This window comes from Vanellus vanellus (assembly GCF_965231255.1).
Source record: "Vanellus vanellus genome assembly, chromosome: 7".
Lineage (NCBI taxonomy): Eukaryota > Metazoa > Chordata > Aves > Charadriiformes > Charadriidae > Vanellus > Vanellus vanellus.
Window position 1 is genome coordinate 38,527,667 of NC_138912.1, and position 22,315 is coordinate 38,549,981.

At 39.9% G+C, this 22,315-nt stretch overlaps 1 protein-coding gene across 3 annotated transcripts; it reads right to left on the reverse strand.

Annotated features, from left to right (window-relative positions):
* Positions 1-110: 110 nt before the first annotated feature.
* On the reverse strand, positions 111-22,164 carry UBE2D1 (ubiquitin conjugating enzyme E2 D1). Of its 3 annotated transcripts, none has more exons than XM_082486640.1 (7): positions 22,064-22,164; positions 13,603-13,666; positions 13,477-13,508; positions 10,627-10,704; positions 10,254-10,359; positions 7,843-7,894; positions 111-2,756 (listed from the first exon to the last, which is right to left on the reverse strand). In XM_082486640.1, exons 1-7 carry the CDS (start codon positions 22,085-22,087, stop codon positions 2,711-2,713), a joined length of 402 nt encoding a protein of 133 aa, XP_082342766.1. In that variant the 5' UTR covers positions 22,088-22,164; the 3' UTR covers positions 111-2,710. The 3 variants fall into 3 exon arrangements, with proteins under 3 accessions (XP_082342766.1, XP_082342765.1, XP_082342767.1); XM_082486639.1 differs by having other exon boundaries at positions 7,843-7,936; XM_082486641.1 differs by lacking the exon at positions 22,064-22,164 and adding an exon at positions 11,167-11,284 and having other exon boundaries at positions 7,843-7,936; positions 13,603-13,634.
* Between the last annotated feature and the right edge of the window lie 151 nt (positions 22,165-22,315).

The window sequence follows — 22,315 nt, forward strand, 5'->3', positions numbered from 1 at the left end:
TCACGCCCTCGGAACAGTGTCACCACCACCCCCCCCCGGGTTAAACACCCACCGGCACAGGCTGGCAATTCCCCCGCAGGGGACAGGCGGCGCCGAGAGAGGGACACGAGGGATTTGTGCCACGTTTATTGCGGGAGGGCAGAGGGAGAAAAGAATACAGAGGAAAAACACCAATGACAGAGATGATAATGAGCCCCAGCCAAAAAGAACTCATTTCACCTATTTCATCTCATCATCAAGCTGATGGCTGCCCAGGTGGCACTGGCAGAGCACACATGCAATAAACGAAGGGGGGGGGGGAAGGATGGGTGGATAATGCAGTTTTTTCCCATCACTGAAAACACCAGAGGAGGGAACAACCTTTCAACTATAACTTCCCCCCCTTAAAATAACATTAACAGAGGAACACTGAATGAGTACAAGCAGAGATGTTTATCTCCATAGATGAAATCTGACCATCCCTTTGCAAGACCGAAGTTTTAAGTAATGGTGCATTTGCCTCAGACACCATTTTTGAACTCAGCTTCACACCTCTAACACAGCATGTTCGTTACACTTTTTTTTTTTTTTTAAAGTACATAAATAGGCTGTAAGCTGAATGCCTTACTCCTAGCCATCAGTCCTTGTTTTCTCCATCATGCTGCTGGTCTTGCACTGTGGTGGAAAGTTACTCTCACACATGCGGCGCACAGCAGAGGAAATACAAGTGTTTTCAAGTCATCCCTAATACGTATCAGCAAACCAAAAGAAAGAGTATTGTGAAATGCAAGTCAAACTTCCCATTTCACACAGTCCAATGCAGATATTGCAATACACGTATTTAAATAACTCCTAGTACAAACATATTACTACCGATCTAGAAAAATAATAAAAGCTCAGGGAACACATACTGATGGGCAAAGTTTCCTCCCACCATTTCAGCAATAAGTATAAACAACGGCTTCGCCTTCCCAGCGCCATTGTCCCAGTTCAAGTATAATGAAGCACTCATGTCAATAACAAAACCCTCCACGTCTACTCAGCTTACAATCTAAAGTGAGCAAGGATAGTGTAAGATCAGTAGAGCCATCAGTACATCATAGACAAAAGCTGTAGCACAGAAGCGACATCTTCCCCGTCCGTGACCAGCTTACCCCATCAGGGTCAGTAAGTCAGAAAGCATGAAGGTAACAAGATTCCATCGGTAGGAATAACAGCTTCCTGCCCACATCCCAAATTCCAGTTTGTCATTCAAATACAGCAAAAAAAGCCAAATATTTTTGTAGTCTTAAAAATGTATTCTATGATGACACATTTCCCAACTGCAAGTCACTTTTCTTTCATGTGCAAGGTACAGAGAAAAACATTAGTCACACATTTTTATTTTCAGATACCCAGTAAGAATGTGCAGTAGGAAAGCAACATTCTTCTGCTTTTAATCTACGTCAAGAGAAGACTGCCCCTCTCCAGCACTACTGTTTTTCCACATACATAGTCTGAAGCAACTGACATGCTGATTAATGAAAAAGTTAGCTTCAAGTGCAAGAAGTTTACTATAACAGTCTGATATTGCATACACACCGCCGTAGCTGAAGTGTTTGATGTTCTAACACCCGTGATGTTTCCTCCAGAAATGGATATAGATGTAACATGTCCTTAAGCTACTTGAAAACCTATATAAAACAACAGGCATAGCATGCTAAATAAATTAGGCTAAAGCTAGCATAAAAATTAATTGCAACACAGTTCTAAGCAGTACATTCTGCATGGCTTTATTTTCCCTTTTGTCTACAAGACACATGCGCGCTTAGTATTTTGATTCTTTAAATGTTAGAACAAGCACTTTAAGGATATGCATGGTTTAAAAGAAAAAAAGCCAAGACAAGTAGTAGAAAATGCGTTTTATTTATATGGAAAAGGCTACATTTAGATTTGTAAAAGGTCTGTGATAGTGTTATGTTGCCCACATGTCAAAAATCATTTGTGAATAGCAACAAAACGGTTACGTATCTTTCTACATAGCAGTGCAATTAGTTCACATTGCAATAAAATTAAGTCAAGTATGCAACAGAATCAAAAACAAGTGTTTCTCCATAATCAGCATACAAAGAATTACAGTGCAAAGATCATTTTAGGTTTTAAGAAATCTGCAGTCTGTCTTTAGAATATCCTAATGGGTGGGATATTCCAATTATTTTCATTACTAGCAGTTGTATCTTGTCAATACTGTGCACAAGCAAGTAAGTCTAAAATGAAATGACTTACGTGGTAAATAAAATACTTAGTCTATACAGTAAAAAAAAATACAAATTATATAAGTGAACTAACAAAATGAAATTTGAACACACTTATGAAACAGACAACAAACTTTAAGGACACACATACAGTATTCATCACATAAAAACAGCTACTTTTTCCAGCAAAAATAATTTGGTTGCTTTACAACTGCATTATGGGTCTTGTAGTCTGAAGATGTAGATGTCCAACTCTTAAAAACCATAATAAATGTCTTCTGCAAAGCATATAAAGAGGATAAATATTCTTATCACAGTCATAAGTTTATTTTTGGAAGTTTGTCCTCCCTTGCTCCGGAAACACACTTACATGGGTGAAAAAAAAAAATTCAAGGGGCATCGTGATACATTGAAACAGGTGTTCCATTTCCTTCTAATTTTGAAAAAAACCCTAGAATTTACAGTACTCTGTGGTATATGAAAAAGTCTTCACAAGTTTACATTGCATATTTCTGAGTCCATTCTCTTGCATATCTGTTGTATCTGTACGTGCGGAAAGAAGGCATAACAGTGAAGAGCTATTAGTGATACACTGACAATGACCACATATTTACTTAATAGAGATGTTATTGAGCTTTTCACTTCTTAGCATTGATTCAAACAACATTAAAATAGTCTAAAAGCCAAGAAACATACACTCACTGTATGTTCAGTTTCTAAGGCTACCTGTCAAAGGTATTTAGACTTAAACTTAGAACTAATCTGAGAGATTTGTATTAAAATGCGTACCATTGTGCATACTTAATTTGCATTTCACAGCTGGTTCCCTTATTTGTACCTTAACAGGAATTTGTTGTCAATTATTCCTAAATGTGTATGCTATTAACAGTCTGACAAAGTTCACACATTTTAGTTGCATAAAATTCAGTATAATTAACTGGTTTTGGAAAAGGTGGGGAAAGAAGGCACAGCAATTTTTTTTTTTTTTTTTTAATTCTCCATTCTGCATTTCAGAACCTGAACAGAAAATTTCCTGAAAAGCATTTTAAGTCTTGGGTCTTTTCCTTCTGATATGAAGCTGACTAGCACTCCCAACAGCAAACGTCCTTAGAGAGTCAATAACTTTCCCTCTGGTCCTCACATTTATTACATTTCACTTTTCAGATTAGATTAACTTTCTCCCAGGTCCTTCAGAGAAAACGGTGACAAGTTTTTTAAACCCATTTCTTAAGAACAGCAAAGCAACTCATGTATTGACTGGTTTTGTTCTTAAGAATATGCTACCATTCAAGTCTTTAGATTTTTACTTACAGTAAAATACCCATAGATAAATGCCCAGGGGTAACCAGCCATACCTTTCATTTCCTAAATCCAAGCATAGATTAAAAGAATTTAACAGGTGATCAGCATAAGAAGATAAAGCTACAGTCAAGACTACACCTCTCACTTTCTCCAGCGATGATTAAATCTCAAGTTTTGGAGACAGAGAAATAGCCCTTGTTCACTTCCTTCAAAAACAGGAGGCACAATAGCTAAAATCACTATTAAGTAAGCAGACGGACAACTGCTGAGACACAAATGGGCAGAAGCTGAGGCACAACATCCTCAACTTGAACACTATCTGCTTTGCAGTACAAGCACAGAGTTCAAGCACTTCAGAAGTGGGTTATACGATTTGACTGTATCAGACATCGAACTGTCAGAAAAAGGCCATTTTAGTAATTCTTACTCTACACGGAGAAATACTGGACCAGAGGCTTCCACATAACTTCTACACCACTCCTTCTCTATCCAGTCCTCAAGGACTTTTGAGCAATGCTCAAACTTTCATGGACCTGTGATACGTGATGAACCACAGGCTATTAGCATGCATTGCAAGAAGTCTTCAATGCCTCAGTCCTAAAAAATAGGTACCACGCAGTTTCACAGAATCACAGAATTTTCAGAGTTGGAAGGGACCTCTAGAGATCATTTAGCCCAACTCCCCTGCCAAAGCAGGATTGCCTAGAGCACATTACTCAGGACTGCATCCAGGCGGGTCTTGAAAATCTCCAGAGAAGGGGACTCCACAACCTCCCTGGGCAGCCTGTGCCAGTGCTCTGTCACCCTCACCGTAAAAAAGTTTTTCCGTGTATTTGAACGGAATTTCCTGTGTTCTAACTTGTGCCCATTACCCCTCGTCCTGTCACTTGGAACCATTGAAAAGAGCCTGGCTCCATCCTCCTTCAACCCACCCTTTAGATACTTGTATGCCATAATAACGTCTCCCCTCAGCCTTCTCTTCTCCAGGCTAAAGAGTCCCAGCTCTCTCAGCCTTTCCTCATAAGGGAGATGCTCCAAGCCCTTAATCATCTTAGTTGCCCTTCGCTGGACTCGCTCCAGCAGTTCCCTGTCCCTCTTGAACTGGGGAGCCCAAAACTGGACACAGTATTCCAGTTGTGGCCTCACCAGTGCAGAGTAGAGGGGGAGAATGACCTCCCTCGACCTACTGGCCACACTCTTCCCTATGCAGCCCAGGATTCCATTGGCCTTTTTGGCGACAAGGGCACATTGCTGGGCCATGGATAATTTACTGTCTACCACGACCCCCAGATCCTTCTCCTCCGAGCTGCTTCCCAGCAGGTCCGCCCCTAACCTGTACTGGTGCCTAGCATTCTTCCTCCCCAGGTGAAGGACCTTGCACTTGCTTTTGTTGAACCTCATTAGGTTCTTCTCTGCCCAGCTCTCCAGCCTGTCCAGGTCACGCTGGATGGCAGCACGGCCCTCTGGGGTGTCAGCCACCCCATCCAGTTTGGTATCATCAGCAAACTTGCTGAGGATACACCCTGTCCCCTCGCCCAGGTCATTAATGAATATATTAAACAAAATTGGACTGAGTATTGACCCCTGGGGGACACCACTGGTTACAGGCCTCCAACTAGACTCTGTGCCACTGATCACGACCCTCTGAGTTCTGTCCCGCAGCCAACTCTCAATCCACCTCACTGTCACCTCATCTAGCCCACACTTCCTCAGCTTCCTAATGAGGATGTCATGGGAGACAGTGTCAAAAGCCTTGCTAAAGTCAAGGTAGATGACATCCACGACTCTCCCCTCATCCAGCCAACCAGTTATAACATCATAGAAAGCTATCAGATTGGTCAAGCATGATTTACCCTTGGTAAATCCATGTTGACCACTTCCAATAACTTCCTGTTCCTCAACGTGTTTGGAGATGACATCCAGAATGAGTCGCTCCATTACCTTCCCAGGGACAGAGGTGAGACTAACTGGTCTGTAGTTCCCTGGGTCTTCCTTCTTGCCTTTTCTGAAGATTGGAGTGATGTCAGCCTTCCTCCAGTCCTCAGGCACCTCTCCTGTTCTCCATGACCGTTCAAAGACGATGGAGAGTGGTCTAGCAAGAACATCCGCCAGCTCTCTCAGCACTCGCAGATGCATACCATCAGGGCCCATGGACTTGTGAATGTCCAGCTTGGCCAAGTGGTCTCTGACACGGTCCTCCTCAAATGAGGGAAAATCTTCCTCCCTCCAGACCTTCCCCTTTGCCTTCAGAGTATGGGATTCATGAGGGACAGCTTTAGCAGTGAAGACCGAAGAAAAGAAGGCATTCAGTAACTCTGCCTTCTCTGTGTCTTCCACCACTAGGGCACCTGTCTCATTCACCAGTGGGCCTACATTTTCCCTAGTCTTCCTTTTCTATTGATATACTCAAAGAATCTCTTCTTATTGTCTCTAACTGCAGTGGCCAAGCTGAGTTCTGATTGAGCTTTGGCCCTTCTCATTTTCCCCCTACATAGCTTTGTTATATCTTGATAGTCCTCATAAGTTGCCAACCCCCTTTTCCAGAGAATGTAAACTTTCCTTTTTTTCCTGAGGTCCAGCAAAAGTTCTCTATTTAGCCAGGCAGTTTCTCAGTCAGTTTACCAGAAAGTGAAAAATTCTTGGATATCACAAAAATTCCATAGAATCTCAAGCAAAAAGTCTAACAATTAAAATAGTTAACAACAAGGTTACCAAAAAGCAGCTTCAGTACCAAGGATAAAAAGCCTGCCCCAAACTAAATCCATAACCTTCTCTGCAGCTTGAAGAAGTAGTCAGAGAAACAGCGGTGGTTAGGCTGTCTATGAATGCGCTGCACAGCTATGATTATTTAATTCATTGTCAAGGCCACTAGAAAATTTGCAACAGATTCATTTTGCGGAAGGATTATTCCATTCTTGGCAAATTAGGACGGGATGTATTTGGAAAATCTTAGAGATCCTACTCCTTGTTATTATCCTAAATTGATCTTGTGTTTCAGTCTTTCTTAATACCACACACACCTAGAAAATCCACAGGTGCTAAAACCCTGTTACAGAGGGCAGCTCAGGGCATGCTGATAGACTGCAGACTACATCCTGGCCCGTGCTCAAAACACCTATAGCAGCACAGTTCAACAGAATCTCACAGTGGTAAACAAAATATTTCCTTCCTGGATTACTGATTCTGTAATCTTTCCCATGCATAAAGTTTTTAAAGTTTGTAAGTCCAGGAGAAGCAGGTAGCTGATACATCAGCAGAAAGCAGCAAAGATGGAAAAATCTCACACAGGTATTATTTCCTCCATGGAGTCCTTTGGAAATCATGCAGTCTAATCTGTGGAATAAAGGGCCTGAGCTTCCTGCCAGCCACAACTGCAAGAAAGTCTTAAGAAATCAATGCATCACTGCTTAGATATCCATAAATTTCACTATTCAAAGTTTGAGTGGCAAAAGGAGTCACTCTAGAGAGGTACCGCTCTAGGAAAAAAACCCAAACTTTGCTATGCCGAGCACCGGGCTTGCTAGTGACCTCTAAATCCTGTTATCTGGTACTGTGAGGGTTCATCCATGTATGTAGTTATAAGACAGTATTTCAAAACCCTCCTTCAGAGTGATGTACAACAAGGAGTCAGCAAGCCTTAAAACTGAACTTTAGGAAATCCAGGTCGCTCCGCACTGTAAGTAAAAGACCCCAGCATAGATGTTTCAGCCAGTATAGTTCTTTTAGAGTTAAAACTCCTCAAATCAAAATTAGGTTTGGTCCAGAAGCCTGTAATGCTTCAGTTACATGCTGTCCATGTTACCTACCCAAGATCAGAAACTTCCTGCAAATTCTACAGCTCGTCCAGAAAGTAAAAAAGGTTCTTTTTCTCTGTAAGATGCTGCAAACTGCAGTAAACATAACAATGGTTCTTAGCACTAGACAGAGCTGAATATTAGCCTATCCTATGTTTACAAAATTGTGTCAAAAACACGTTTATTGATCATACCTAATATCTTACTAAAGGCACAGGTTTTACAACCAGAGGATCACAGTAGCAACAAGTAATTCATATTTGGGAAATGATTTTTCATGCAATTAATATAAACACACAACACAAAAGTGTGAAGGTTTTATGCAACTAAGTACAAAAAAACCCAGTCGGTATCCAAGAGCCGTGTATACCTATAGTTTCCTTGCCATTCCACTGACTGATATTTTCAAGATTTAAAAGTCTAATCCTGTAGAAGTCTATGAAAAGTGTATCTTTAAAAGTTAAGATAGAAGGTGCGTAACAGATAATCATCTGCAAGTACCACACACACAAATATGTATATGTTATACTCACTTTTCCTTGTCTGACTTGTAGATTTGTGCAATATCCGGTACTAATGGATCATCTGGATTAGGATCACAAAGTAAGGAGCATATGGACAATAAAACTAAATAAAAGAGACACTAGATTAAACAAGTTAGTTTGCTTTATTTCTATAATCCTTTAATATATTCCAGCACACTGAAGAAGGGTGGTGGAGGGGTAGATTGGAAAGAGAATGCATATTAGTATTAAGCTTTCACATAGCAGTTATGCTCAGAAATGTTTATACAGCACCACTTTCCTAGGTCCTAAGCAAACAACACCTGATACTAGCCTAGAGAACTTGCAACCCATGGATCTGTACCTTTTATAATGAACTCTCTCCCACGTTTTAACCTATGAATGTTAAACTACAGACTCCATAGTTCTCTATAAATATTTGATCAAACTGAACTCTTCCGTCTACAATTATTTAAGATAATTAATATTGTTAATATTACACTGCTATGCAATACTCTTTTTGTACATATCCTTCTCTACTTCTGTGCTGAGAGTTATTTCCTTTATATGAATATTTCACTTAATTTGATAGAGGCGTGACTGCCATTTTGGGAAAATACTTCATCAGTACCCCATGTAGGTATTAATTTATAACTCCATATTAATTTTCTGGTATTGAACCAAGGATATGTGATTTTCCTAACATTGTCTGTCCATACTTTTCAGAAAATTTTTATTTTTAGACTCAGAGCTAACAGCCAAGGGTACGCAGTTAAACAATTCTAAACACGTAGTGAGAGGGAATTTGATGCTACAATGAGAATCTGATGCAGAATAGAATTTTTTTTCCTTGCTTTGTCTTGTTACAAAAGAGCCCAGACTAACACCTATTTTCAGCTGTAGTAAGTTTGAATGCTTCATACTGACATATTTCACTTTATTAAGTGCCAAACACACCAGTAATATTAGAAAATCAGGTTAGAATACTTGGTCACACCAATCAGGGGTGCTATCAGTACGTTGTAATCCTTTGATTCAGTAAAACCAGAACTATAAAGGAGAAACTTCCACAAACCACTAAGCCAATTTCCAGTTTATGAAATATATAATGTGCAAGAATATAAAAAGCACGTCAAATCGGAGCATATAGGAGCAGCAGACTGCTCCTCTTTATAACTGAAGGAACACTCAACAAGTAAAGAGACAGAAAAGCACTGAAGATTTAAAAACTTAAAGAGTTTTCAGTTGTAAATGCCAACTGTTAAACATGGTGTAAGCGCCAACTCTCATTTGCTAAATACCTTCTGAATAACTAGAAACAAGAAATTTTTTTCTCAGTAATAAACCAATCAACCAATTTCTGTGGAAAGTTAATACCAACTACACACAATAGTAATTCATGTCTTCAGCAATTACATCAGGGAAGTATTATACTTAGATTTTGTTTAGCTTGTGAGGTTACTGCACAGGGTTGTTTACGCATAAGCAGAAGTTGCTTTTCCAAGGAGATATAGCAATTGGGCTTGCACAGAGCAATTTCCATTGGACAAAGACTAACAATTTTTAACTTGCTTGTACACCAAATGCAATGACACTGTTCTAAAAAAAGACACATGGTTTAGAGAACTCTCAAGCACATAAGCAAGATGTGATACTGTTTAACATTTTGAGTCACACGAGAACTTTCCGTAATATGACTAAGAGTGTGCCTAAGGATTTTGAAGATGGGCGAGAAAAAACAATAATAGCACCCACATTTTAACCTGCTTTTGAAGTAAGGCAAAATGATTACAACAAAAGAACTGCTCAACTGTAACCTCAATGCTCCAAAAATCTGCAGTGTTCAACTCCAGAAAGTTTAACTACAGGACTAGAATATTTTAATAAGTCTTTTACTGACAACTTCGAAAGCAGCTACCTTTTAAAATATTCATCTTTGAGGAATGCAAACCAGAACAATTTATCTCATTTTAAAATAAAGTGTAATTAAGACCTTAGCCCACACAAGGATGCTCAGGCAACCCAAAGAGCCATCAAAAAGCAATCAGGTAAGCCCACACACGTCAGTACCAGGGTTTTCCATTTACATCCAAATTAATTTGATTTTGAACCTCTCTTCACCAGTTTCTCCTCAGTTCTGCATGCACAGTCAGCTATAATACAGAAGTTGCATTTCAGGCTAATTGGACATTTATTATCTTAGTCGACTTGTTTTAGAACATTTCTTCACCATGCACGTAATATTTTCTGTAATGTGACACTCCAAATAAAATATGCAAGATCTGGGATTGTAACAAGAATTCCAATAGAATTTGCCACTTCTGTAACATGCAAGATAAATGAGTTCCCACTGCCACTTTTAGACAATGCAGTAAAACACAAAGAAGTGCCATGGCAGTATACGCAATTTCATAAATCCATTAGCAAATCTGTGAGTTTACCTTTAGATACAGTCAGAGCTGGTGACCATTGCGATCTCAGGATATCAAGACAGATACTCCCATTACTGTTTATGTTTGGGTGGTATATTTTTGTTGTAAAAGCAATCTGGAATTAGAAAAATAAATAAAAAACAAGTAACATCAAGTTCTGTTTATTACATTTGGAACCATTAACATTGTCCCTTCAGTTCCAGTTATATTAGATCTGCCAACACAAGCTATTGTACGGTCTTATCTGTTCATCCCCCATGAACATGTGTCCTATATTGCTGGTCTTTCTGGTTTTAACTTCCAAAATTAAGCCTCAAAGAGGTAAGACAGAGAAACAAAGCTTTAACCAAAAAATTGCTAAGTTCTGAAAGAAACAACTTACCTTTGGTGGTTTGAAAGGATAGTCTGTTGGAAAATGTACTGTGAGAAAAAAGACTCCCCCTTGATATGCACTGTCAGGCTGGGGAAAAAAAGAAAAGAAACAAAACATATGAATATATTTCAGTTATTTTGGAGCTTCCCTTCTGAATGCAGATAACCTCCCAAAGCTATGAGTATCTTAGAAAATCCATTTTCTCCCCAGTACACAGCCCATGCTATGGGCCACAGCCCACTATGGGCTGTGTACTGGGAAGGCACCGAGGGAACTGTACCCTCCCACTGGCGCGCAGAGCTACAGTAGAGCCAACCATGGCTACTACTGCAGTAGCGTAACGCGGCTACTGAGTGCTGCCCTTCTTGGGGAGAGAAAGGGAGGGAGCAGTGTTTGACTGGTAGAGTTATAAAAAAGTGCTGATCCATCAGCTCCACCACACCAAGGGGAATAAATACAAAACCCAGAGCAGGTCTTCCAAATCCTGTCTCCGTGCAACACCACAGCTGCTCTGATCCTCCTCCATCCTTAAGCTACAAATATACTTACCTTAAGAAGTGGTTTCTCTTTGCAGATGCAAAGAGTAGGATTTTCCAACATAACTCAGGTGATCATGATGACATCAGGGAGTTTTAAAACACACAACATCTTTGTGACCTGCACAAATCTGTGAACATGCATTTTGTTAGAGAACATGTGCACAGGTTTACGTCCAGGTTGCACACAGTTAACAGACAGAAATAACTTTGTTGCAGTCATCTGTTGAGGAAAGCTTTAATTTTCATTAACTAGAAAAGTGAGGGGAAAAGTCTCAGCACTAAATGATTGAGAGCACTGCTGCCATTTCTGATTAAGGCAAGGAGAAGAAAACCTTTTCTGTTACTCATCAAGTTTAAAACAGCAACATAGGAACTCAATCCCAGCAAAGCTGCAGAAGATCAAGTTTTTGGGTTTTCTTATGGAAGCAAAGGCAGACTGTTTTTTAAATACAATGCTTACTTTGGAATTGAGCAAAAATTACCGCTTTAAAGAAGAATACAAGAGGTCAATTCACAAATGGTCCACTAAGGCATGTCATCTTACACACTCAAAATGCAGACAGTGTTGCAATGTAAGGCAGGTTATATATAGTATTGCTAAGAAGTCAGCATTAGGTAACATCAGAAGAGATTGCCGCTGTACTTCCAATTAGGTTTGAAAGGACTGCTTGCATGCATACTAAATGGATTTGTCAAAATAAGCTGAAGATGAGACAAGTTCTGTGTCAGACAGAAGGCAAAGTGAAGTCACAGTATGCTTTGTAAGGTACGTAAAACAAATTGATGATGCCCATAGGCAGGAAAAGAGGTTACCCTACTTCCATATATAGGAAGTGAATTCTGAAGGTAAGCTTCAGTCCCATGCTTCCCTCAGGCCATCAGGAAACACACAGGGTGTGCATCCCTATCTCCTTATATTATCAAGGCAAAGGATTAACGTGCTGACTGTGTTCTTTTCTTATTGGCAGATATTGCTGAGAAAGGTTGACAAGAGATGTTCATTCTTGTCTTTAACTAGAGACATCTGAAGAATCTGAAGTGAAGAAAAGTATTTTCCAGTACAGAATATGGAAGGTGAATTGCAAGCTCAAAGAAAAAAAATGGAATTTAAGTTGGGATTTATGTGCTAGTATTTCCCTTACTCAGGTCATCAGAGTCATTCAGGACAGAGACACTGGTGGCAATCAGCACATAAGCTTTTGGTAACTCTTAACTTCTTTGCTGGTTTGCCATTCACCTTTAAGCAGCACAGAAGGGAAAGGGTCAGAATGACTTTGTGAAATATCACAGAAAGAAAAATAGCAAAAGCATTAATATCCTACAGAAAAAACTGCCACAGTCATTTCAGTTGCCGCTGGGCTATTGACAAATTGGACAACGTACTCCAGCATACCACTGACAAATTAGCAACTGATCTCTCAGAGCAGCTGTGCTGAAAATGCACAAATAGCCTCAAAGCAGTCACAATTCCACTTTTCTCCACCACGTGATGCTGCATCTTAATGGATTAAGTATTGTCTCAGAATTTCAGCTCACACAGTGGTTCAGCTCAACATCTGAACCAGAAACTCTTCTTTCCAAATTACTAAGTCTAAAACAAAACTGCTAGGAATACAAACTCCTTACCATGATATTAATAAACACCACTTCCCTCAGGTCATGCTGTTCTTCATTCTTTATGCTGAAATCCTTTTCAGTTTTCCTTTAAAACTTTCTATTCTCAAGCTTTATTGTCCTTTCTTACATAATTTCCTTGACAAGAGTCATAAATGGGGTCTCTGGAGATCTCCCTCAACCCAAGGAAAGCAGGCCTTTCTCTCACAGAAACCAAAAGTACCCACAACTGCCAGCCTCCAGTTTGCAGAAGCCATCTGTTTTTGCCAGAGCCACATCACAGCCATCAAATAACCTCTATCTAAAAGCCCCCAAACCACCCTGTGCACCATCACTCTTGTTCACAGTTACCAACTTCAACATCGGATTACACCCACTCTTCCCCCTTTCAGACGGATTGATCTTCCAGAACGGAAATGATAATCTTTGAAAAGTAAGCTTTTCACTGTGCAGCCCCCATCACCAATTCAAACATTGCGGCTAATTGATTAAGCATGCCTAACTTCATGAAGAGGACAGATTTTTGAACAGTTACAGAAAGAAACTAGTACCAGACTACCAGGAACAACAGTATCACCCTAAATCTTTATTCTGTACACAGCACAGCTGAATTTGACTGCCATGTTTACAGAAACCCAAACGAATCCTTCCGTAACAAAAAGGGAAATGAGGTCTACTTTCTGAGGGGCACAAATTATATACTTACAGGTCCCATAATTGTTGCTTGCCAATGAAACACTGAAAGTAAAAAAGATACAGCAATTAGAGATTTTCCAAACTTTTTCTTAACCAAAAAAAGGTCAACTGTAACAACAGGCTACAACAAGCTTACAGTCATCTCCAACAGGTCCAGCAGAACAGTGGGCTGGTGGGTCTCGCTGCAGATCACTTAGTTCCTGTAAGAAACACACAAATATTTGAAAGACATCTACATGGAAATACACTCCACTCAGCAGCCTCACTTCAACAGTGAGAACACAAACAGATTTTATTAAATTGACCTGTGGTATTTTTAAAGAAATCATCACTTGAAATGTCCATTGATACTGAAAAGGTTTTTTTTGCCGGGCAGGTCTGCAGCTAAAGACAACACTGTGCTATAAATTAATATCTGAAAGTATTTAAGAGCTATAGCCAAGTTCATAATGAGCTAGATATACTGAAGTAGACACAGAAAAAAATTAAAAAATGAAGGGTTTCTTCATTTCTCTGTAAATCCAACACTTAAATTAGAAGTTTATCTACTAATCTGATTGTTCCTTTAGCTTTTGATTTCACAAAAGCTTCTTGTATTGGCCTTATCTATGTACAATAGTGGAGTTAAACTAGCTCATAAAATGCTTGCAGTCTGTCTAGAGATGACATATAAAGATAACAAAGGTTCCTAAGTAAACTAGAAAAGAAAGAAAAACTATTAGCTCTACACCTTACTTAACATACCTTGACTTAATTCCCTGCATTATTTTTTTTCCTCCAAAAAATTTATATGATATATAAAAGGACTATTAAAAGCCCCAAAAAAGTTAAAATTTAAGAGAAGCATTCAGAGAAGCTCTTGCAGGTCAACTGATTTATTTCTCTTACAGAAGTCCATACAGTCCCAAATAATTTAAAATTATTATTTAATTACACAAAACCAGCTCAGCTTTTCATCTGATTTATCATCACTATATCAAAGGCAAAACAAGCCAGGCATTAATGTCGGTTGATTTCCTTGTTTAATTTAATATACCACTTTTGATGTCTGAAGTTTTACTGTACTAACAAGAAAAAACTTCTTGCCAATTCTTAGCTGATAGGAACTGTGCTACAATAAGTTTAACAATTATGCACAAATATTTTCATTGAAACATGCTAAAAGATGTGTGCTAAGCCACTCGTTGTAAGTCAGTCAAGTAATTACTCAATACATACACATTTAAGCAAACAATAGACATAAGCAGGTCTCCAAATAGCTCCTTGATTTTAGTGTAAGGAGTAACAGTGAAAATATTTCTACCCAAAAATCATTAGTCAAGACAACTACTTCCAAAAAATCAAGGTTTAAATTGGAACTAAGTTTAATCCAGGCATAAAATTTGTGTACATAGCATGATCAGCCCTTACATACAATTTGAAGGGTGTCCAACAATTTGAAGGGTTAAAACTCTGCACTTCCTAACTACTGCAATATATTTATCCTTTTACAACATCCAGTAAACATTTCAACTCAGAGTTCTCTCTTTGAAGGACCCACTTTACCACGGACCTGGCACTTAAATTCAGGCACACTTCTTACAGGTCCACTCTTGGCCCTGAATTCAAAGACAGACACTACAACCTACCTATATTCAGCCAGATAATAGAGTGGTAATACTACTATTTGCTCTGAAGTCAATCCTAACAATCTTTGGAATTTAAAATGAGACAGTTATTTGATATATACTGAAATATCTCAGGTTGCCAACTAGTGTTTTCTGTAGGTGAAATTGTATGCTGGTCCAGAAACACCACTCCAGGCTAAGACTTTACTAATAAAGGCAACAGCAAAACCCTTTAAAAGTGCAGTTCCCTTTTAATCGGAGGATTCAAATTTCACTAAGGGAGTGACACAGAGAACCAGTAATCTATGCAAAGCCAAGTCCTTGCCAGTACACGAAGGGAGTCAACAAGTCTCAAATTTCCAGCAGTCACGAGAGTTGTAACAAGCATTACCAGCAGCAGAGCAGTTACAGCCACTGTATACTCTAATTTGCAACTCAAGATCTAACCCAACAAGAGATTGTCTTGTTCACCACAAAAAAAAAAAGAGCCAGCTACATGAGATCGTTAGGTGAAACAGAGAACTCAAAGCCTAGAAATCACATGTTTTATAGCAGTCATGGCTTATTACTAAATTAAAGGCAACGAAAGGAAAAATACGTAGCTTAACTCCTCAGAAAGTCTCCAAAATACATGCAAACATCCCTTTAAGCATATGCAAACTGCTAGGCAACCACTTAATTTTGGAGTCACAAGTCTATAATGGTACACTCGTTTGTTAGATGCTTTTCTCAAGATCTTTACATACCTCAAGACCACACAAATTGGTTTTCATTCATATGTACACATGCACTTCAGAATTGGGAGGAACTGGGGAAGGCTCCTCAGGTATACACTTTCAATTTGTTCAGGCTAAAAGGACTGAAATTTGTCCATGATAAAAAAACAAAACAAAACAAAACATGGTTTTAATCACACCTTGATGAGGCACAGAACTAGCAATTCCTGTTATTAATATTTCCCTAATAATGGTGAAGAAAAGGCTCTCTTCAACAAACTTCACTGAATGGAAGCAACAATACATTCAGAGAGCTTCCGCAGCTGGGAAACAAAGCGAAACCCAACTTCAACATTCTGACAGAGCAAATTCAAGTCATTTTCCAATCATAAGAAATAATGTATTGAAGCTAATGTGTTTTAGAAGTGCAAATGGTTACACGATCAAACTTTGTAAATCAAGTTTGACAGCGTTAACGTTTTGAACCTTTACATACAGAAGCTCAGATTAAGCTGTGATAAAAACAAAGAACTATTCAGCTTTATACTGTTAATTATGCCATTTAAGCTTCATATTTGAAGCAAAATTATCTGGAGAGCTGTAAGATTTAGGCTTCAAGCTTCACTACATCTTTTGAAATGGTGCAAGGAGACAGTCAGAATGTCGCCTGTGAGTCAGACTGACTTGCCAGTGTCCAGAGCAGAACACTGCAGAACAGTTGTGATGATTGTCTAGAGTAAGTAGATGTAGAAAAACTGCTTCATGACTTTACATATTTGCAAAAGAATGAGGTGTTGAATACAAGAATTCTCTACAAGAACCAGCAAAGATGTTCTTCGCAAGAAGCCCAAAACCTTGCTGCGTCAAGAAACAAGGCTGAAGAATTACAAAGCACAATGTGCTGAAACCTCATGGAGAAGCGCAAGAGAACTGCATGTAAGGCATTCCACAGTCAACACTAAAGATTTTCCTTTAATTTTAAGTTAATTGGTTCCAGCAGTTTTGTCCATGTTTTATGCATTATCACTATGTAGCTGCATGATGCAGGTCTAGTTACTTCAAGGCCTTGCCTACACCAATATTTTTAGTTACTGGTATAGAAAATGCTGGTGCAAGAATTTGACCTATGATCTATAACTCAAAGCAGTGCAGATTCAGTTTCAAAAGAGAAAGTCAACACTACAAATTACAGCGTACACCGGTGCAATGTCTTTTACGAGAATATACAAACCCAAAATTTCATCTGCAAGAGATGCTAACAGAAGTATCAGTTATTTCAAACACTGGTGAATGTCACAGCACAAAAGCACCTATCAAGAGCCAGACGATCCCAACACAGCCAGGAGAAACATGTACAGAGAAAACAGCTAAGCTGAGGACAGCGGTAGAAATAAATCTTCTAATCCTCTCAAACATAGAAAATATTACAGAGTAGAATAGAAGACCGGTAATTCCATACCTCTAACTGGTTGCAGTGAACAGGCACTACAGCAAACTATTTCTCCTGTTTGAAACTACAGCACAGCAGCAGAGCACAAAAGGAAGGATCCGTAACCAGGCGTAGCTAATAAAGGAATATTAGCTAAATGACAATTACTGGAGATGGACACAGCAAAGCCTCCAAATTATCACCTTTTGTAGCACCACACACTGAATAAATAACTCTGTGGGCAGCATGAGGCAAAAATTGAAAAGTCAAGTTTAACAGATGTAAAACACAGACTATGGTAGGCTATAAATGCTGGAAGTATTTCTGAATGTGCAGACTAGTACTCTTTGTCAAAGTATAACACAAGATGTATTTCGTAAAAGTATGAAGTTGGTGAAGACTGGAAGGCCAGTTTAACAGTTACATGCTTCATTAGCAGTCAGGCTTCTCTCCTAAAAAGCTACTGGAACAAGCTTGTAAAGGATACTTTGATAGCAAGGAGACAAATATTCTCAGGATAGTACTCATGGACACTCAATGTCTATGGGCATGAATAGTAACAAAAAAAAAAAGCCCTAAAAATATCTCCCTTTTTTCAGTTTAAAAAAAAAAGTCAGAATAAAAAAGATTGCAGACTATCAGAAGACCAAAATAAACTGCAGGCAGCATCACTAAAAGCTATTTTAATACTCTAAGCAACACAAAGCCACAACGAGAGCTCTTTTCCACACTGTTATTTAAAATACGGGGTTTGTATTTGCCCGTTATGGTCTTCATTTCTTGCACAAAGACCACAGACTCGCTTCCTACCAACTCCATGCATACACTGCTGCTATTATATTAATGTTTGGAACCATCTGTCAAAAAAACCATCAGTGATTATACTTAGACTAGTTAAAGGATTCTCTGTTCTTCATAAATTTGGTAAATGCAAAGCAAATATTTATCATAACATTTCTCAATATAAAGTTAAGTTTTCATAATAAAGTATATATTCTATTTTATACACTGTTTTAATGCCAAAAAATATTGCTGGGATATCACAGCTGATGTTTTGAAAGCAAATTAAAGAATTTTATATTATTAATCCAAAAAAGAAATTTCCTTCATATGTTTATTACTATCCAAATACAGCATGTGACTGAACAGTTTAAAGCCAAAACCTAAACCACAAATATTGGTAGTTTTATTTACTTGATTCAATTTACAGTAACAAAAGTTACTTTCAACATAAATATTCCAGTCTTTATATCCTGTTAGTCTACCCATATACAAAACACATACTGAAACAAACAGACATAAAGTTCACTGACATATCTAAATGTTTGAATGCTTCTATTCTTTGAGTTGTGGGAGAAAAACAATCAAGCACTGTGCACCAACAAGATAAAACCCAACAGCTATTTTTAAACCAGTCTTCAAACGTGTCAGAAAATAGTTTGTCACTGGTTTCAAAATCTCTTCTAAATCTGTTTTTTTAATGCCTATAACAAAAGTAAATACTGGGTTTGTACGCATTTCAGAATAGCCTGAGCCATTAACAAGAATAACATCAGCCCCTTGTTAACACTAGAGGAGCACCCAGAAGTATAAGATTTATGATGAAGACAGTCTCCTCAACTGTTATACTGAGCTGACAGGACAGCAGACTTGCAATTAGACATGTAAACAAAGGATTTGGAACAAGAGTCTCAGAAAAATGGTTCCGCACAGGGCAGACGGGCAGAACTGACCTACAGACTAACTTACATAACCTGACAGCCTAAATTATTTTCTACTTCGCACAAAAGCCACGGTGTCTCAATTTCCAGAGGCGGTAACAATAAAGGCTGCTTTGCAGAATATCACTTCCCAACTAAAACCTACACTATTTGTTTCATTTTCATAATTTGCAACATTTGGAGTTTAGAGTGCCCACAAAAACGTGCATTATTCTGACGCTGATGTATCACAGACTACAGAGAAGCAACTGCAGCCCCAAGGAACGTTTATTTTACCTCACACACAGAGCACAGCCTAAAGTTTTTGACAGCATCTTTTTCCTGCTATGCCAGAGTAAAGCACTGACAAGGTAAACTAATACAGGCTCCTCATCTTAAGATGAATAAGAATCCCCCATCCTTTCAAGAACTCTGAGATGAATTTCTCATGGAGGAGGCACTGACAGATGCGCTTGCACCACAGGGCTTCATGTCCTCACTGCTCTTCCACCCTCAGCACTTTCATGACAATGATCAGCTTGTTCATTCATTATTCAGTTGCTTGTATTTTAAGAAAGCTCCCAAGCACAACACATCTTTCCATTATTAGTGTATAGTCTTGAAGTCTGCAGGCTGTCCTCTTTTGCGGAGTCCCCCAAGGCAGATTCATGACAGACAAGATGAAAGCACACAGATCACAATGGCAATACTATTTAGAAATTAGAGTCCCAACCAGTATGAGACAAAAAAATGCTTACTAACATTTCTTCATATCTCCGCTTTGCTTCTTCTGTACGCACTCTCATCCTAAACACACATATTATCAAAATTATTGCGAACAAACACTCAAACTTGCCATCAAAATCCCTCAGCTGCGTTAGCGCACAATTCTGAACGACACAAGCTTAATTTGAGACAGTATGTCTAGACTGACAAACTCCCAAGTAATACCATTGGGTTTTCTGACAGCGCTTTGTTCTCCAAAGAGTTGCTCTAGGCACTTTATGAGACCATGAAGTCCTTACGGCATTTCCTCTACTCCAGATCTAATGCGTTCCTACCCTTGAGATACAACACCACTACCAACCTTTAGAGCCAGTCTGAAGTCATACAAATACATTTCTTTGTTTTCAGAAAAGCTCTACATATTACTGTGACATCAAGATAGTTTGTCTTTTCAAGCTTTTCTACTTCATTTTAACTTTCCCCCTGAAACAATCCTATTTCCTTGCCACTTTTCTCTTCTACTGCTGTGGAGGCAGACTCCTGGCCAAGTCCCTCTTGTAGCATTTTTTTCTTACCCTGGAAAGGCAGGAGATAGTGATGAGGGTGGTTAACAAAACAAAGCAAGCCAGCAATAGTCATTTCTGCAGCAATCTAGAAGCAAGAGGTAACCAGTTCTGAATCTAACCTCAACTCTTCTGGTAGGTCATTCCCCAATATCTTTTTCGTGTTTCAGACGGAAGTTATTAATCAGGAAATCTTATACTACCTTGAAGTCAGCATCCTGGTAAGCATTTCTTAATTTTCAGAGTAGAAACAGAATCTAATAAGGCTAACAGGAGGAATGATACTTTTGTATAAATAGTCTACCCGTAATTTCACACCTAGCAAACAAAAAGTTTTTAAATGCCACGCTAAAAAAAAAATGGCTTTTCAATACATATGGAAGTCTCTAAAGCAGAAAGAAAAGTTACCCGGGAAATGTGATAAGAGTAAAACACAGAGAACAATCCTATTCTAGCAGGACCTCATTTGGAAGCCCACAAACTACCACTCCATCTCAAAAATACTAGACTACCAGACTTTCCACTTGGTTTTTGTTCACCTTAGCAGCATGAAACCGAGCAAGAGGAAAGAAAAGGTATTCAGAATAATCCTTTTCATAGAAACACATAGGTAAGGAGATACTCAAAGAAAAGGTAGGAAATTAAAAATCCAAGAAAACACAAAGCATTTCCGTAACATGTAGAGGCATGACAAAACTCACTGCTACAGAAAAATCACTGTAGTATTTTATTAATATTTGATATAATGTTCAAATGCAACATTCATAACAAATATGTGATATGATCATCATAACAAAAATCTTCCCTAATTACCTGTAAAGACATAATCAGATTTGTAGCATGAGACCTAACTACCAGCTTCTGGTAGACATCTGTAAAACTAACTTCATACCTATTGTAGGGTATCTCAAACCTGCTTGCTGCAAGGTTAGCTGCTCATTATACAATTCTATTGCTGTAATATCAAATGTTTTCCAATAGCAAAAAGGTAATTCAGAACAAGAAAATACAGCACAGTCACTAAACGAGGACAGCACAAACACCAACTAAACATGGTGCGTCAACAGCAACAAACCACCATGTGTTCTATAACACGGCCAATGCACTAAGGTTAATTCAACTTTTATGTTTACCATCCATAACCCTTTTTTTGTTGTTGTTGTCTGTACTGTAGGATGACCAGTTGGCTCTTGCCAAACCCCAGGAATCTAGAAATTCACTCCTCGCTTAAAAACCGGCCGTCTACAGCTATAATCCAAGAAAACCTCTACAACTGGGATACTTGCAGAGATCATACGAATGGGCTGACAGCACTTCCTAATGTGGAAAAAAAAACGAAACACAACAACCAACCCCCAAACAGCAACCCTGGGCTAGCACGGAGCGAACGGAGCCGCGCAGGGCGGGAGCACGGTATTTTGGCAACAGATACGCTACTTACACCTCTGCTAAAGATAACCCCGTAACACCGTTTCGCCTTTCACCCAGTCCTTCAGTCACACGGCCGCGGGAAACGCCTCAGGCGGTCTGCGAACGGCAGTTTAAAGCGCTGACTGGGGCGGGGGGGGCCTTCAGGACGGCGGAGAGTCCCGCAGCCGCACGGAGCCCAAGACCCGCCTTTTCTCCGCCTCACGCCCGCTCCCACCGGCACAGCCGCGCCGCGCCCCGCACCGGCCTGGGCCCCTCCGCCCCCTCAGGCGACCCCCGAGAGCAGCGGCAGCCCGACGGAGGGCGGGCCCCGGGCGGAGACAAGGAGGGCCGACGGCTCCCGCCGAGCCGCGGGCCCGCCGCCGCCGCCGCCACCCCCACCCCCTCCCGGGCGGAGGGACCTTCCCACCCACCCCGGCCCCACTCACTTTCTGTATCCGCTTCAGCGCCATAGGAGCGCGGGGCGGGCGGCGGCGGGGAGCGCGGCCGGAGAGGGGGGGGTGGAGCGGGTGGGTAACGGCATCCGCGCGCGCCGCGACGGCGGGGCAGGGTGAAATGGGGCGGGGCGGGGCGCGGCGCGCCCTCCGCCGGGCCCTTTGTGTGCGCCTGCGCTTGCGCAGCGGCGAGGGCCGCTCGCGGGGCACGCCGGGAAGTGTAGTTCCGCTTTACGCTCCGTGACG

Coding starts and splice junctions, on each gene's coding strand:
- UBE2D1 (XM_082486639.1), bottom strand. CDS start 22,087: ATGGCGCTGAAGCGGATACAGAAA. Junction 10,705..13,476: donor AAGCAACAATTATGGGACCT/GTAAGTATATAA, acceptor TTTTTTCCCCAG/CCTGACAGTGCATATCAAGG. Junction 10,360..10,626: donor ATCCTTTCAAACCACCAAAG/GTAAGTTGTTTC, acceptor TTCTAATTCCAG/ATTGCTTTTACAACAAAAAT.